The sequence below is a fragment of the Cynocephalus volans genome, chromosome 15, assembly GCF_027409185.1.
Source record: "Cynocephalus volans isolate mCynVol1 chromosome 15, mCynVol1.pri, whole genome shotgun sequence".
NCBI lineage: Eukaryota > Metazoa > Chordata > Mammalia > Dermoptera > Cynocephalidae > Cynocephalus > Cynocephalus volans.
The window spans coordinates 95,836,055-95,850,020 of NC_084474.1; the positions used below are offsets into that span (position 1 = coordinate 95,836,055).

A 13,966-nucleotide genomic window follows, 5' to 3' on the forward strand; every position below is an offset into this window, starting at 1 on the left:
CAGCGCGCCCACCCCCCCCACGCGCCGCCTGTCCAGTGGAGCCGCCGGGACGGGGCGGGGCTGACGGGCGGCACGCGCCGGTGACGCGCGAGGATGCCAGCGCGCAGGCGCCGCGGGGCGGGACCGGGCGGCGCGGGGGCGGGGCCCGGCGGGGTCAGCGCGCCTGCGCGTGTCGAGCTGGCGAGACAAAAGGGAGGGCCCCGGGCAGCCCCGCCCCCGAGCGGCCGCGCGGCCCGGCGTGTGGCGCCCGCGCCCCGCGGTCCCCGCCGCTGTCGCCACCTCCACCACCATGTACCCCGCGGGTCCCGCGCCCGCCCCGACCCCGCGTCCGGCCCCGCGCCCGGCCCCGCGCCGCGGCCGCCGCCCCCCGCCCGGGCGCCCCGCGGAGCCCCCGCCCCCCGCGCCCGGGCCGCGGCCCCGCGTGGCCGTGAAGATGGCCTTCCGCAAGGCCTACTCCATCAAGGACAAGCTGCAGGCCATCGAGCGCGTCAAGGGCGGCGAGCGGCAGGCCAGCGTGTGCCGCGACTTCGGCGTGCCCGGCGGCACGCTGCGCGGCTGGCTCAAGGACGAGCCCAAGCTGCGCTGGTTCCTGGAGCAGCTGGGCGGCGAGGTGGGCACGCAGCGCAAGAAGATGCGGCTGGCCAACGAGGAGGAGATCGACCGCGCCGTGTACTCGTGGTTCCTCACGCTGCGCCAGCACGGCGTGCCGCTGTCGGGGCCCGTCATCCAGGCGCAGGCCGAGGCCTTCGCGCGCCAGATCTACGGCCCCGAGTGCACCTTCAAGGCCAGCCACGGCTGGTTCTGGCGCTGGCAGAAGCGCCACGGCATCTCCAGCCAGCGCCTCTACGGCGAGGCCGGGCCCCCGGCGCCGGGCCCCGCGCCCGGCCCGCCCGTCAAGGAGGAGCCCGCGCCGCCTCCCGGCGCCGGCCCCCTGCCCGACCGCGCGCCCGCGCCGCCGCCCCCCGCCGAGGGCGGCTACGGCGACGAGCAGATCTACAACGCCAACGTCACCGGCCTCTACTGGAAGCTGCTTCCGGAGCAGGCCGCGCCCCGCGGCGCAGGGGACCCCGCGGCGGGGGGCTGCACCCGGCGCTGGCGGGGCGACCGGGTGACAGTGCTGCTGGCCGCCAACCTGACGGGCAGCCACAAGCTGAAGCCGCTGGTCATCGGGCACCTGCCCGACCCGCCCAGCCTGCGCCACCACAACCAGGACAAGTTCCCGGCCTCCTACCGCTACAGCCCCGACGCCTGGCTCAGCCGCCCTCTACTGCGGGGCTGGTTCTTCGAGGAGTTCGTCCCGGGCGTCAGGCGCTACCTGCGCCGGAGCTGTCTGCAGCAGAAGGCCGTGCTGCTGGTGGCCCACCCGTCCTGCCCGAGCCTGGCCACTAGGATCCCTGCCCTGGAGGAGAGCGAAGAGACCCCCAGGCGGTGCCGGCCGGAGCCCCTGGGTTCCCCGGAGGAGCTGCAGACGCCGGACGGTGCTGTGCGGGTGCTGTTTCTGTGCAAGGGCAGCGGCCGGGCGCACATCCCCGCGCCGCTGGAGCAGGGCGTGGTGGCCGCCTTCAAGCAGCTGTACAAACGGGAGCTGCTGCGGCTGGCCGTGTCCTGTGCCGGCGGCTCCCCGCTGGACTTCATGCGCAGCTTCATGCTCAAGGACATGCTGTACCTGGCCGGGCTCTCCTGGGACCTGGTGCAGGCCGGCAGCATCGAGCGCTGCTGGCTGCTGGGCTTGCGGGCCGCCTTCGAGCCCCGGCCCACCGAGGGCAGCGCTGGGCACTCTGCCTGCCAGGCCGAGGAGGCCGCGGAGGCCGCCGAGCACAGCAGGGTGCTCAGCGACCTCACGCATCTGGCGGCTCTGGCCTACAACCGCCTGGCCCCTGAGGAGGTGGCAGAGTGGCTGCACCTGGACGATGACGGGGGCCTGCCCGAGGGCTGCAGAGAGGAGGCGGGCCCTCCCCGGCCCCCCACGCTGACCCCTGCAGCCCCTCCGCCCCCAGCCAGCCTGCCTTCTGGTATGGGGGGCGGGGAGGAGGAGGAGGAGGCTTCTGAGCGTGGGGGGACCTCGGTGCCCACTGCTGGGGAGGCCATCCGGGGTCTGGAGACAGCTTTGCGGTGGCTGGAGAGCCAGGACCCCAGGGAGGTGGGGCCGCTGAGGCTGGTGCAACTGCGCTCGCTCATCAGCATGGTGCGGAGGCTGGGGGGCATCGGGCCCTCCCCCGCGGTCCCTGATGATGGTGTGTGATCGTGCTGGTCCAGTGGCTTCTCCTGCTGCACTTGGAGGGAAGGGACACAGTCTCCCATCTCCCCTCCTCTTCCTTCCCTGGGGGGGCCCACCACGTGGGTACAGGGAGTTACAGGGATCCAAGCTCAGCCTGGCTTGGAGGGGCTCTGTTGGTGAAAGGTAGTGCTGCCCCACCAGTCCCCAGTCTCCTGGGGCGATAGCTGCAAGAGAGGCCCCTGGCCCGCACACCTCCCTGGGCAAGCACACTGTGGGGTCCCCTCGTGCACGCTGAGCACTCGAAGCACAGCACCTGTCAGAGAGGAGTGGCCTGTGCTCCCCCTCTGGTCCTTGTGGGGCCAAGGCCTCCAGACCCAAGCCCGTCCTCACGTCCTCCCCTCCCCAGCCGCCCGTCATGTGCACTGGACAAGGGCTCAACACCAGCCCTGGTGCTCCGTGGTCCCATGCCACAGCACTGCGGTCATCTCAGTGGGGAAGCACACCACTTAGTTTTATTTTTCTTAACAGAGTAAATCCGTTTTTAGAAGATACACTTCAGAGGGGGCTGTGAGAACAGGGACAGGGTAGGGTGGTCTCCAGGCTGCCCTTTGCCATTGCTCTGGAGACCGGAGGCCCTGAAGGTACTGTTTAGTTCAGGCCCAGCCCCCCACCTGGGGGTGGGTCTCGGGGCATCATGGTGGAGTGGGGAGAGCCGGATGGAGCCCAGTTCTCGGGCTTCCTGGGGTTCTGGAGGCAACAGGGTGTGTAGATTTCTGTTGCGCTCAGATGTTTAGTTTTCCTTCAGAAAATCCCGTTCTGAACAGATCTCTTCTATGGGGTTGGCAAGTGGCTGGATTTGGGCCCTTGTGACTTCACCAGTGCAGGACAGGCTCCCCTGATTACCCATCAGCCACAGGCACTGTCCAGTCCAGGGACTGGAGCCACCTGACGTACCCAGGAGCAGGCCTGGGCACTGACAGCCACCCTGGGATGATCCTCAGTGCCTCAGTGCCTTAGTGCTGCCCCCCGTGGGCTCTTCCTGCCCCAGCTCTCTCACCCCCCCCACTGTTCTGCCTTTCCTGGCCCAGCCCAGGTGTGGCTGAGGAGCTGCTTCCTGGTGGCCCAGTTTGCAAGAGTGAGGAAAGGGCTCCAGCGACTTCTGTTCTCTATGGTTCTGCTGCTCCTTCCAGTTCTAAATTCAGAGTCCTGCTGGTGGTCTGGGGCTGAGAAATGCCTGTGACTCTGTTGGGGGGAAGGGAGTCTGCTTTTGCAGAGTGCTGCTCGGAGCCCTGGGGGGGCAGGGGACCGGTTCTGGAGAGGCCGCTTGTCCTCACCTGCCCCTCTGAGGAGTATCCTCTGGTCAGGATCCTGAGTGCAGGGGCCCACTCACAGAAGGAAAGGTGTGCACCGGCCTGGCAGCCGAGCTGGAGGGAGCCCCCGAGAGTGGTTTCCACAAAAGCCCGAGAACAAACAGTTCCTTGGAACTGTCCCCAACTAAAACAACTTCTTTCTCTCTCAAATCTGAGAGCTGAGGGAAGGTGTGGAGAATTTGGGAGCCGGAGAATCGAGGCTGGGCTAGTGGGCTTAGGGCAGCAGTCTCCTCCTGTGCCTGCTGGGGCCCCTCCGGCCACTTCCCTCCCCCGCCCCGACCTGCCAGGCCTGCTGGGCTGGCCCTGGGTCTCTGACCTGAGCAGCAGGGCTGGGCTTCAGGAAGTCTGGTTTTATGCCATCAGCCTCCCCAGTGTCCCAGCACCCAGGGCTGTGAGGAGAGGTGGTCTCAGCCACACACGCCAGGTGAGGACCGCACACCTGGGCCTTGACACAGCCTGGGTGGCCTCTGGTAGCTGTCTTGCAGCCTGACTTCTCTTCAGAGCTGCTCCGCTGGTGAGGTTTCCATCTCCAACCTTTCTTCTTGTCTCAGCCCTTCTGTTGGACTGGGCCTAGGGAGGCTTGTGTGGGCATCTAGGACAGCAAGGGTTAGGAGTGAGTGCTCTGGCCTGCCTCTCTGGTCCCATCCCTCTCTCATCTTGGAACCCAACACCCAGGAAGTGGTCCTAAATGGTCACTTTCTATAGACAAGGCAGGTGCAGGAGCTTCCTGTTAAGTGTGAGTCTGGCTACCAGCATATGCTGGGCTGGGAAACCCCTCACAAGAGGGCTCAGAAGGTGTCTTCTTTCTAGAACGGCACCTACTGGTGGCCCCATGTGTGCCACGGGGCACAGGCTCAGGCCACTGAGCCCTGCTCAAGAAGAGGCTGCCATGCCTGGGTGCCTGGCTTGCAGCTGTGCAGATGGCAGGTAGGACCTGGGACCCCAGTCCCAGTTCTGCCAGGAGCTCACAGTCACCCCACCTTTGTGGGCTCAGTTCAGTCTGAGGTGTGGGGGAGAGCCCAGGGCTTGTGGCTGCAGTGGACTTGGGCTGGGTGGCAAGAACCCTTAGATGGGCGGCGTGCTCTCAGGTGCATCCCTGCCTGGTCTGCCCCATGGCTATTGCCTGAGGGCCCGTGGGCATCTGAGCTCACCCCTGTGGTTTGTGATAACAGAGAGTGAGGTAAATGAAGCTGTAATTCCTTCTTGTGGGGCGCCCTGCGGCCTGGTAAGTGCAGCCTGCGGCGCATGGCGCCATGGCGAGGCTCGAGGCAAGCCACTGCTCCATTGCCCTCCAGTTGGTGGCCCCTGCCTCAGGGTCCTTGTCAGACCTCCTGGGCTTGGGGGAGGGCCGGGGAAGGGAAAGCATCTAGGACAGAAAGATGAGCAAGGGCAGGATTCTGTGGAAACCACCAACCTATTTTCAGGAGGTTGAGAAGACCTCGCTCCCAGGGGTCTGCAGGTTTGGGAGGTGACTGCCTGGGTGTCAGCTGGGCTGCAAATGAAACATCAGAACGTGGTGGGAGAGGAAGCAGAGGATCCCCAAGGTGGGGAAGCTGGTCCTCTGTGGACCCCAGCCCTGACACTATCTAATTAGGATTGCCCATGGGGAGCTCAGCTGGAGCTGGGCACGGTCTGGCCCCTGGCCAAGTGTGCCCAAGCATGAGGCTTGACCCCAAGGGTGTGTCCTCAAGAGAGGACCATGGGCTTGTGGGGCTTACACTCTGTTGAGGGTCCTTTCCTCTAACGCCCAGCCTTGCTCACGGCTGAGTTCACCTGATGGGAAGGGCCCAATGTCGCTTTATGTAATAAAGGTTGAACATGTCACCTTCAGAAGCATCCCTGTTTTAAAGTGCTACTTTTGTAACTCTTGGTTCAATGCTTGGATCTGAAACACCCCATAGATTAAAAGAGTGGGAGGGGCATAAAAGTGGGACAATAGTGTTTAAAGAAGACACCATGTTCGCATCCACCAGTTTCTATCATGAAAAACAGTAATTTTAGTCTGCAGTATAGGGCAAAGAAGAGGCCTAGCTGACACAAGATCATGGCTCTGCCCACCTCCCCAGAGCTTTCCCTCAAAAAAACGTCCTTGTCACAGGCCGTAACCAGCTGAGCCTGGGTTTCCACTGAAGCTCCTTGCTCAGGGTGATGGAGGTGTCTCTTGCCTTGCCAAGCTAAGCCCACCAACTTGGCCCCCAGGGGTTCTGTTGGAAGATGAGAGTCAGGTGTTGGGTCATATTCAACAGTGATTTCTTTTTGCAGATGGGCTGGCTCCCTGTCAGTGTGAACGCAGGTGTCCCTGAGAAGCGCTGCCCAAGAAGGTCCTGCAGGGGCAGCCTGCACCAGACCCTGGGCTCCCAAACCTGCCCACCTTGGCACACAGGCCTTGGAGTGACCCTCACAGTGCAGGGGAAGCTGGCAGAGCTGGCAGTGATGGTGACCTGCAGCCAGGGTGGGAAACCTGTGCCATGCACACTGCCTGTGCACCTGCAAGCTCCGATATGTCCTGGGCCTCAGCAAGGTGGGGCTTTGGGCACGTGGGATTTGGCGTTATCAGCCTCCATTAAACGTCAGCCCACCCGGTGCTCTCGGTATCTTTATTCCCGTTTCACAGATGAGGAAATCACAGCGTGAAATCGACTCAGGCCGACCCTTCTGACAAGTGGCGGGGCCAGGGCCGGACCCAGCGGTGGTTGACTGAGCGCTTGCCTGCTTGTCTGCCTGCCGAGGAGGCTGGGGGTGGGAGGTCTGGGCACGGGGCTGACCTCTCAGCTAGGGGGAAGGCAGAGGCTACAGGTTTTGGGGCGCGGGGGTTGAGTGGGTGTGGGTGGAGGACGAGAGGCTGTGGCTGTGAGGGATGGAACCGTTCCTGCTGTTTAGGTGCCCTTAGCCCTGTTTTATAAACAGGATTAACTCGCCTAAAGTCAGGCAGCTGGTAATGGCACAGCTGGAACTGCTACCAAGCCACACTGACAGCGCTCCCTGCCTTGCCAGGCTGCTGGGCAGAAGCAAGGTGGGGTGAGACCCAGGTGAGCCTTGGGGACAGTGTCCTGTGTAGGGGGCAGAGTTGCAGATGGTCTGATCTGGGCCTTCCCCACCCAAAGGCCCCAGAGCCCGGCCTTCAGTCCATGGCCTCACTCCCCCAGGTCCTGGCTTTCCTGACCTGTTAGTCCAGTAAGGGAAATGCTGGAGTCAAGTCAGTGTGGTGGTGCCAGGTCCACAGGCCCCTCCAGGACTCCTGACCCAGCAGAGGGTCATAAGGGCCCAGCTCCACCTGGCAACCTGCCAGTTTAGGGTCTGGGGGAAGGAGGGAGCTCACAGCCAGCTGAGTGAGAGGGCCCACTCCCAGACATCGAGCAGCCCTTCCACCTGCCCACCGCCCTTCTGGTGCTGCCCCAAGCACGGCAGCAGCCCCAGCCCAGCACAGCTCTGCCACGTGGGCTCTGGAGTACAGGTACAGTTCTAGCTCCTGCTCCTGCCCTCGCCCCCTCGGCTGGGGGAAGAGCACACAGCCTGCTCTCTTAGGGGCTGGCAGGGTGTGGCTCTAGCTCCCCATAGGGGGCCCCTCTGCCCCAAGTCCCCTGGCTTCATTGAGGAGGAAGGGGTCTCTTGTGCAGACTGAATGTGTCCCTGTACCCCCCAGAGCTGAGATGAGAGCTGGCCTGGCCACAGCTGCACAAGGGCTGTTGGGAATCCAAGGAGGGAACAGGGTGCTCGTCCAGCTGCTCTTGCCTGCAGCTCTGCTGCAGCCTCAACCGATGCCTCACCATGCAGGCACACAACCAAGATGCCAGCTCTTGGTCCCTCAGAGCCGATGTCACGCGTTATGGCAGGCTCACTAGGAGCAGGCTGCCACCGTGGTGCCTTCTGTCCCATGAGGAGTGGGTGGAGTGTCCCCTTGGTGTGGGGTTCCCTGATTTCCCTGTACAGGGGGAGTGGGAACAGCTCGAGACACTCATGCAGGATGGAGGGAGAGCCACAGTCCTCAGAGAAAGGACAAAGGGAGGGCTGGGAGTGGCACAAGTGGGCAACGAGGCTGGTGGCTTCCATCCAGAGCCTGGACCCTACTTCCTGCTGAGCTCCTTGGCCCGGTTGGTGGCAGCCTCCACGGCGCTCATGGCGGCCGCTCGCAGCCCCCCCTGCTCCAGCGTGTGAAGCCCGTAGATGGTGGTGCCGCCCGGCGTGCACACATCTGTCCGCAGCTGGGCCGGGTGCTGCCCCTCCTGCAGCAGCATCTTGGCTGTCCCCTGGGGAGAAGGGCATTCAGGGCTGGTGACTCAGGGGAGCCGGGGCAGCCTCGACCTTGGCCCAGGCTTCTTGGGCCTGCCATTCTCCTGTCTACTGGAGGTGGCACAGGCCTTGACCTTTCCAACGTTCCCCTGGGACCCCCTCACTCACCAGCAGGGTCTGGGCAGTGATGCGGTGGGCCAGGCCACTGGGCATGCCCATCTTGATGGCGCCTTCAGCCAGGGCCTCAGAGAACATGCACACCTGGAGTCGCAGCATGGGAGGGGTGTCAAAGCCAGCACTCCCTGGACACGGTACCCAGCCAGGAGAAGGCTCAGAACCTTCGGGAATGAAGCCCAGAGCACCAGCCATGGGTGCTCAGGGCCAAGGCCTGCACCCAGGGGTCTGCAAAGGGGCTAACCTCAGAGGCCCACCGAGGCAGTGAAGGTCAGGGGAGAGCAGAGCTCACACACCCCAGGGCTGCACTCTGACGGCAGAGGCCATCACAGGGACTTGGGATGGCCCCTCTGCCGGGGGGTGGGTGAGACCATACTCACGAAGGCCACGCCGCTGCCACTGAGGCCGGTGTGGATATCCATGTGAGCCTCAGGCACCTCCTCGCACTGCCCACAGGCCTCCAGCAGGTCCTTCAGGAGCTTGGCCTCACTGCTCCCAGCATGGTGGCCCCGCGCCATCGCCATGGCCCCCTCCTGGACCACGCAGGGCAGGTTGGGTGAGACCCGCAGCACCCGTGAGTTCGGGGGCAGCAGCTGGCCGGAGAGAGGTTAGAATCAGGGAGCCTGTGGGATTGGGCCCTGCTGAGCAGGCCCAGAAAACAGGCCTCTGGGTTGACACACCTCAGCCAGCTGCAGACTCCAGTTCCTGCTTTCCAGGCACAGCACCAGGAATGAGCCCTAACCCAGCCACCTGAGTTTGGCCAGCACAACCCATACCAGGGTCAAGGCCTCAGGCCAAGGGGCACTCACCTCTTCCAGGGTGCTCAGAGAGACCCCAGCAGCCACAGACACCAAGATGTGCTCAGTGGTGACCACAGGGGCCACCTCTGCCAGAACGGCTGGCAGGACGTGGGGCTTAGTGGCAAAGATGATGAGCAAGCAGCTCCGCAGCACCTCCTGGTTGGAGTGGGTAGTCTGGCAACCCAGAGCCTGCACGGGGACACCAGGACCAGGACCAGCAGCTGCATGAGCAGGGTGTCCTCCCCCCTATAGCCCTTCCTGCTGGAGGACACCCTGCATTTCCACGGGTCCCTGTGGGCCTCTCCCACTGTGAGTGTCTATACCTGCCCCCCAGTCCCGATGCCCAAGACTCACCCAGCCCTCTGCCCCCAATGGATGCCCATGACCATCACCCCAGCACCACACACATGCTCACACATACCTTCATTCAGCTCTAATCCTCCACAACCTTGACTTTTCTCCTGGCCTCTGACCCCCCCTTCCCCAGCTCAGCCCAGACAGTCTCCAAACTTCAGCTAAATAAGCCACACTTCCCTGGCCCTGATAACTGTCTTGGTGCAACAGGAACCAAGAAGAGCCACCCTGGGCCCCTGAGAGGAAGCACCCCTCCGTGAAGAGCCTGGGACCCTGCTCACCCGGAAGCGGCAGAGGTTCCTGTCTGTTGGCGCGCTGGCCAGCACGTGCTGAGCTTCCACTTTTCCTGGAGAGAAAGTCAGAGGCGAGGGGGGGTGGTGAGTGAGGGAGTGGGAGGAGGAAAGGGAGGAGCCTGCCTGGCATCTCTCAGGATCATCCAAGCCTGGCCTGAGACTCTGCAGGAACCCAAAGCAGGGATGCTCCATCGACCGGGGACCAGACAACAGATCCATTCAATTCTACTTGGTAGTCACTGCCGCCTGCCTGTGGCTGGATACAGGGACCAGGAGGACACAGATCCCCGGGGCCTCTGCCTCTTGGGAAGGAAAGGCTGTCTGCAGCACTTAGGCTGTTGGTTCAGGGGCATACCCCAGGTGGAGCACGAGGCCTGGAGGTCGGGGAGTGTAGTGGGTACAAAGGCAGCTGACTGGCCGCAGAACGCACAATGGGGGCCAAGCTTCCTCGGGAGGGAGTGAATGTGTGCTAGGATGTCCAAATGGAGGCTAAATGCCCATTTGGTAGAAATCATCTGCTTTTGTGGGGTACAGGGGTGGGGAGACTGTGTTAGATTTCTGTAAGGTCAAACAGGAAGACAGGATTACATACACCCCGAACACAGCAATTAACCATGACAGTGACAGCCACGCATGCCAGTACTAGGCTCCACATTCGACATATATGTCTCATTAATCTGGGCAGCCTTGGGAGGCAGGTGATACTGCCAGGGATTACAGGTGAAACACCTGCGACTTTAACCCAGCTCTCTCTACCCGTAATCTGCACATCAGAGTTTCTAACTACTGAAGAGTAGTACTAGGGTAGCACTAATATCCCCTACCGTATACCGCTGGTCTCACCAGGGATGATTTTGTCCCCCTTTTCTCTCCCACCCAGGGGACATTTGGCAATGTCTGGAGACATTTTGGGCTGTCACAACTCGGAGGTGCTACTGGAATCTAGTGAGGAGAGGCCTCACGACTGGCTTAACATCAGCACAGCCATGATAAGCAACGCTCCACCCTCTTGCCCCTTGCCCCTCCCTATCTCACGTTAATCAACTTTCCGCCTCCTGCTCCCTTGCTTTCCAAGAAAATCCGGAATCTGTGCAAAACAGATTCTTATGTGAAAACGGCCACCCAACGCCCTTCCTCTAACTCAAACCCTATAAAACCATTTTAGTCTGTATGGGGGTAGGAGCTGATATGATTTGGTCTCTCCTCCACGCAGGTGGAATAAAGCTTCTTGGATGATATAGCGGCTGGCTCGGGCCTCCCTTTTCTCCGTCTCGCCGAACCCAACACTAAACACCCTACAGTGCACAGGACAGATCATCCGGCTCCACACGTCCACAGCGCTGAGGTGTGAACCGTGCAGCTCACCAGCAGGACTGGAGCTGGTGCACAGACAAAAGAGAGCCAGCGGCTCAGAGCGCTCATCCCGACCAAGGCCCCGAGGCCGGCGGCCCACAGATGACGGCCCCAGGCCAGCGCTGTCCAAGAGAAACACCCTCCGAGCCACACACGGAACCGCACCTGTCCGAGTAGCCAGAGCAACAGGGTGAGAAGAAACAGGTAAAGTCGACTGTAACAACGTACCTGACCTCCGCTATGTGCCCAGCACGACCTGCTCAACACGCAACCGACCCTGCAGGTGCGGGCCCGCCCCGCCCCGCCCCGCCCCGGCTCGCAGCGCCCCGCGCGCCGCCCACCTGCTCGGACGAGGCCCTGCGCGATGGCCTCCGCCATGCGGCCCGCCCCCACGAAGCCCACGCGCCACGGGCCGGGACCAGCCTCCGCCGCCGCCGCCATCTCGCCACCGCCCCCACCGGCCAGCGTCCCGCGGCAGCCAATAGGGCACGCCGCCCCGCCCCCCTCCCGGCCCCGCCAGCGTCGATTGGCTGCTGGGATTGCACGCTCCGCCCCCGGCTCCCTGTCCGTGATCCACTGGCTCGTAAAGCAGTGGGTCCCGCCCCCTAGCTGTTCATTGGTCCGAGAAAGTTACACCGCCCCTCGCCGACCATTGGCTGAGAAAGGCGGCAGGGAGCGCCGCAAGGGGCCCGGGTCCCCTGCGGAGGACTGGGAGCCGCGGCGGGATTCTGAGCGCGCGTGCGCACGGCGGACCTGCTGTTCCGAAGGGGAAGGGTGGGGAAGGGTCGGGAAGGGTGGGGGGCAAGTCCTAGGCCTGCCTCTCTGACCCCCACTCCCAGAGGCCGGTGGCCCTCGCGGTGACGCTGCGGAGCCCGGCCGGGCAGCTCGGGTTCCGGGGGCGCATCTGCCCGGACTCTGAGGACAGGCCGAGGTAGGCAGGGTCCGGACTCGGGCCTCGTCCTCAGGACAGGTCAGGGCCGGACAGCGCGCCCCGCTAGCCTCCCGCCGACTCCTCTGGGTGGGAGCAGCGTACTCAGGGAGCCCTGGTTCCCTCGCTGGCTGGTGGGCTCAGGTCGGAGGACTGGGCTCGCGGTGACTCTTTCCCAAGCCAGCTGTGGCAGCATAAAATTAGCGCGCCAGTGAAGTTGTGAGCAGTGGACTGACGTTTTTTATTAAATTCCTCCAGCCAGTCCCGGATTCTCCAGGGGAGCTGCAGGGAGGAGGCATGAGAGACCTACCTTCCTGGGGCTCGAGTCCCAGCAGAGGCCTGGCCCTCTTGTTGGTCCTGCGGGGACATGGAGTGCTTGGCTGGGGCCAGGGGGACATCTCAGGGACTGACAGGTAGGGGGGGGTTGTAATTTTTAATTAACATGAAAAAAATAAGGTTAGAAAATGTAAGATCGTAGGTTTTTAGAAAATTTTTCATCTAGTGTAAGATTGCATTTAAAAATGTTTTATTTTCTTCTAAACCCTTTGACATTTTCTAAGCTCTTCAACAATGAAATTACCTCATTCATTCAACCCATATCTCTTGTAACCTGTAGTGTCTGAGCCCTACTCTGGGCCCCCGGAATAACACCATCCCGTGGACCTACTTGCTTACTGTGGACAGACTCACTATGGTACCCACATACACACATGCACAGGACACCCCAGAGGGGTCATAAAGCAAATGACACGGGAGGGGAAGGAAGGTGACTGGGAGGCTGCTTCAGCCACTGCGACCAGGAAACCTGGGCAGTGGACAGTGGGGTCAACAGTGCTGCCCCCTCACTACTGCTGTGGACGTGAGCACGTTGCTTAACCCCTCCACGCCTCCCTCTCCCCTGCGTGAAATGGGGGGTGTGCTAGTTTCTATCTCACACAGCAGCTGAGAGTTAATGCAAAACACATGGAGCTGAGCAACAGCAGCATTAGCTACTTAGCGTCATTGTGGTCTCAGCAAAAGGGCCACAGGCAAAGTTCAGGAGACGAGTGTTCCGGCAGGGAGCAGCAGAGCAAAGGCTGGGAGCCAGCCAATGTTTGGGCTGGGGGTGGGGGTGAGATTGTAGCCAAGAGATGTGAGCCAGAGGGCGTGGAGGAGACGACGTAGGAGAGGCCAACTAGCCGCGTCAGGAGGGTGAGGAACAGGGATGCCATGGACTACCCTGTGGTAGCCCTGGAGCACTGAAGGGAGGCCTCCAGGTGGAGGCTGATGGTAGCCCTGAGAGGTGCAGGCACCGGACGGGGGCTGGGGGTGGTGGGGGTAGTGAAAGAGGTTGGATTTGGGAAATATTTCTGGAGATTGAGAGGCAGAATGAGATGGAAGGCTGGGTTGGGCTGAGGAAGTGAGAAATCTAGGACATATGGAGATAGGACATCTGGAGATTCAGCCTGAGCATCCAAGTGTCACCTCTCTCCCCCAGGGTGACGGAGACGCAAAGGATTACTCAAAGCCCGTTTCTTCTGAGCAGTGAGAGGCCCGAAAGGGTTAATTCCAGGCAAATCCTTGAAGGGAAAATAATTCTTGGAAACTAACCCTTTTGGGCCTCTCACTGCTCAGAAGAAATGGGCTTTGAGTAATCCTCTGCGTCTCCGTCACCCTGGGGGAGAGGTGACAAATGGTGCCCCGTGTGAGGAATTTATTACTCCACGGGTCAGAGAGTGACCTGCCAAGCCTTTGAAAGGAAAAGGACATCTGACACTTATATCTATGCATCCCAGCAAGGGAAGTCCCGGCAAAGGGAAACATTCCTGTCAGGGAATCGCAGGTGGCTCTCGATGAGCAGTTCACGCCTGTAGCAGGTCAAGTCAGGTCTTTGCAGCCGAAAAGTTTTGTTTCTTTCACTTTTAAAATATGAGAACTTCCTTATCTAAGGAGGAGACTCTACATAAATTACAACTCCAATGTCTCAAAGCAGCCGGCTTTAAAATAACTAAAGGGCAGCTTGTAAAACTTAGCAGTGATTAGACAACTATGTCCTTGGTATCCCAAGGAAGGAAGTCTTGATATTGAGGATTGGGAATGAATTGGTCACTGTTTAAAAACAGGTCCTGTTAAAGCAGCTCACTTAATGGTTTGGAACTTATGTCGTTTTGCTTTAAGATCTATTCAGGACCCCAACAAAGAACAAAAACGTGTCTATGTCACTAAAGAGGAGGAAAAACAACCCTCGACTCCTCCTCCACCGCCAC

The 13,966-nt window shown here is 61.5% G+C and overlaps 2 protein-coding genes across 3 annotated transcripts; one reads left to right on the forward strand and one right to left on the reverse strand.

The window, feature by feature from the left end:
• The first annotated feature begins 289 nt into the window (after positions 1-289).
• Positions 290-6,154, forward strand: TIGD5 (tigger transposable element derived 5). Its single transcript, XM_063079295.1, has 2 exons — positions 290-2,234; positions 5,851-6,154. The coding sequence occupies exons 1-2, from the start codon at positions 290-292 to the stop codon at positions 5,889-5,891; spliced, it is 1,986 nt and encodes a 661-aa protein (XP_062935365.1). The 3' UTR covers positions 5,892-6,154.
• Positions 5,825-11,233, reverse strand: PYCR3 (pyrroline-5-carboxylate reductase 3). 2 transcript variants are annotated; one of them, XM_063079457.1, is made up of 6 exons: positions 11,134-11,233; positions 9,428-9,492; positions 8,802-8,981; positions 8,373-8,585; positions 7,987-8,079; positions 5,825-7,835 (listed from the first exon to the last, which is right to left on the reverse strand). In XM_063079457.1, the coding sequence occupies exons 1-6, from the start codon at positions 11,231-11,233 to the stop codon at positions 7,653-7,655; spliced, it is 834 nt and encodes a 277-aa protein (XP_062935527.1). In that variant the 3' UTR covers positions 5,825-7,652. The 2 variants fall into 2 exon arrangements, with proteins under 2 accessions (XP_062935527.1, XP_062935525.1); XM_063079455.1 differs by having other exon boundaries at positions 7,987-8,156.
• Positions 11,234-13,966: the final 2,733 nt, after the last annotated feature.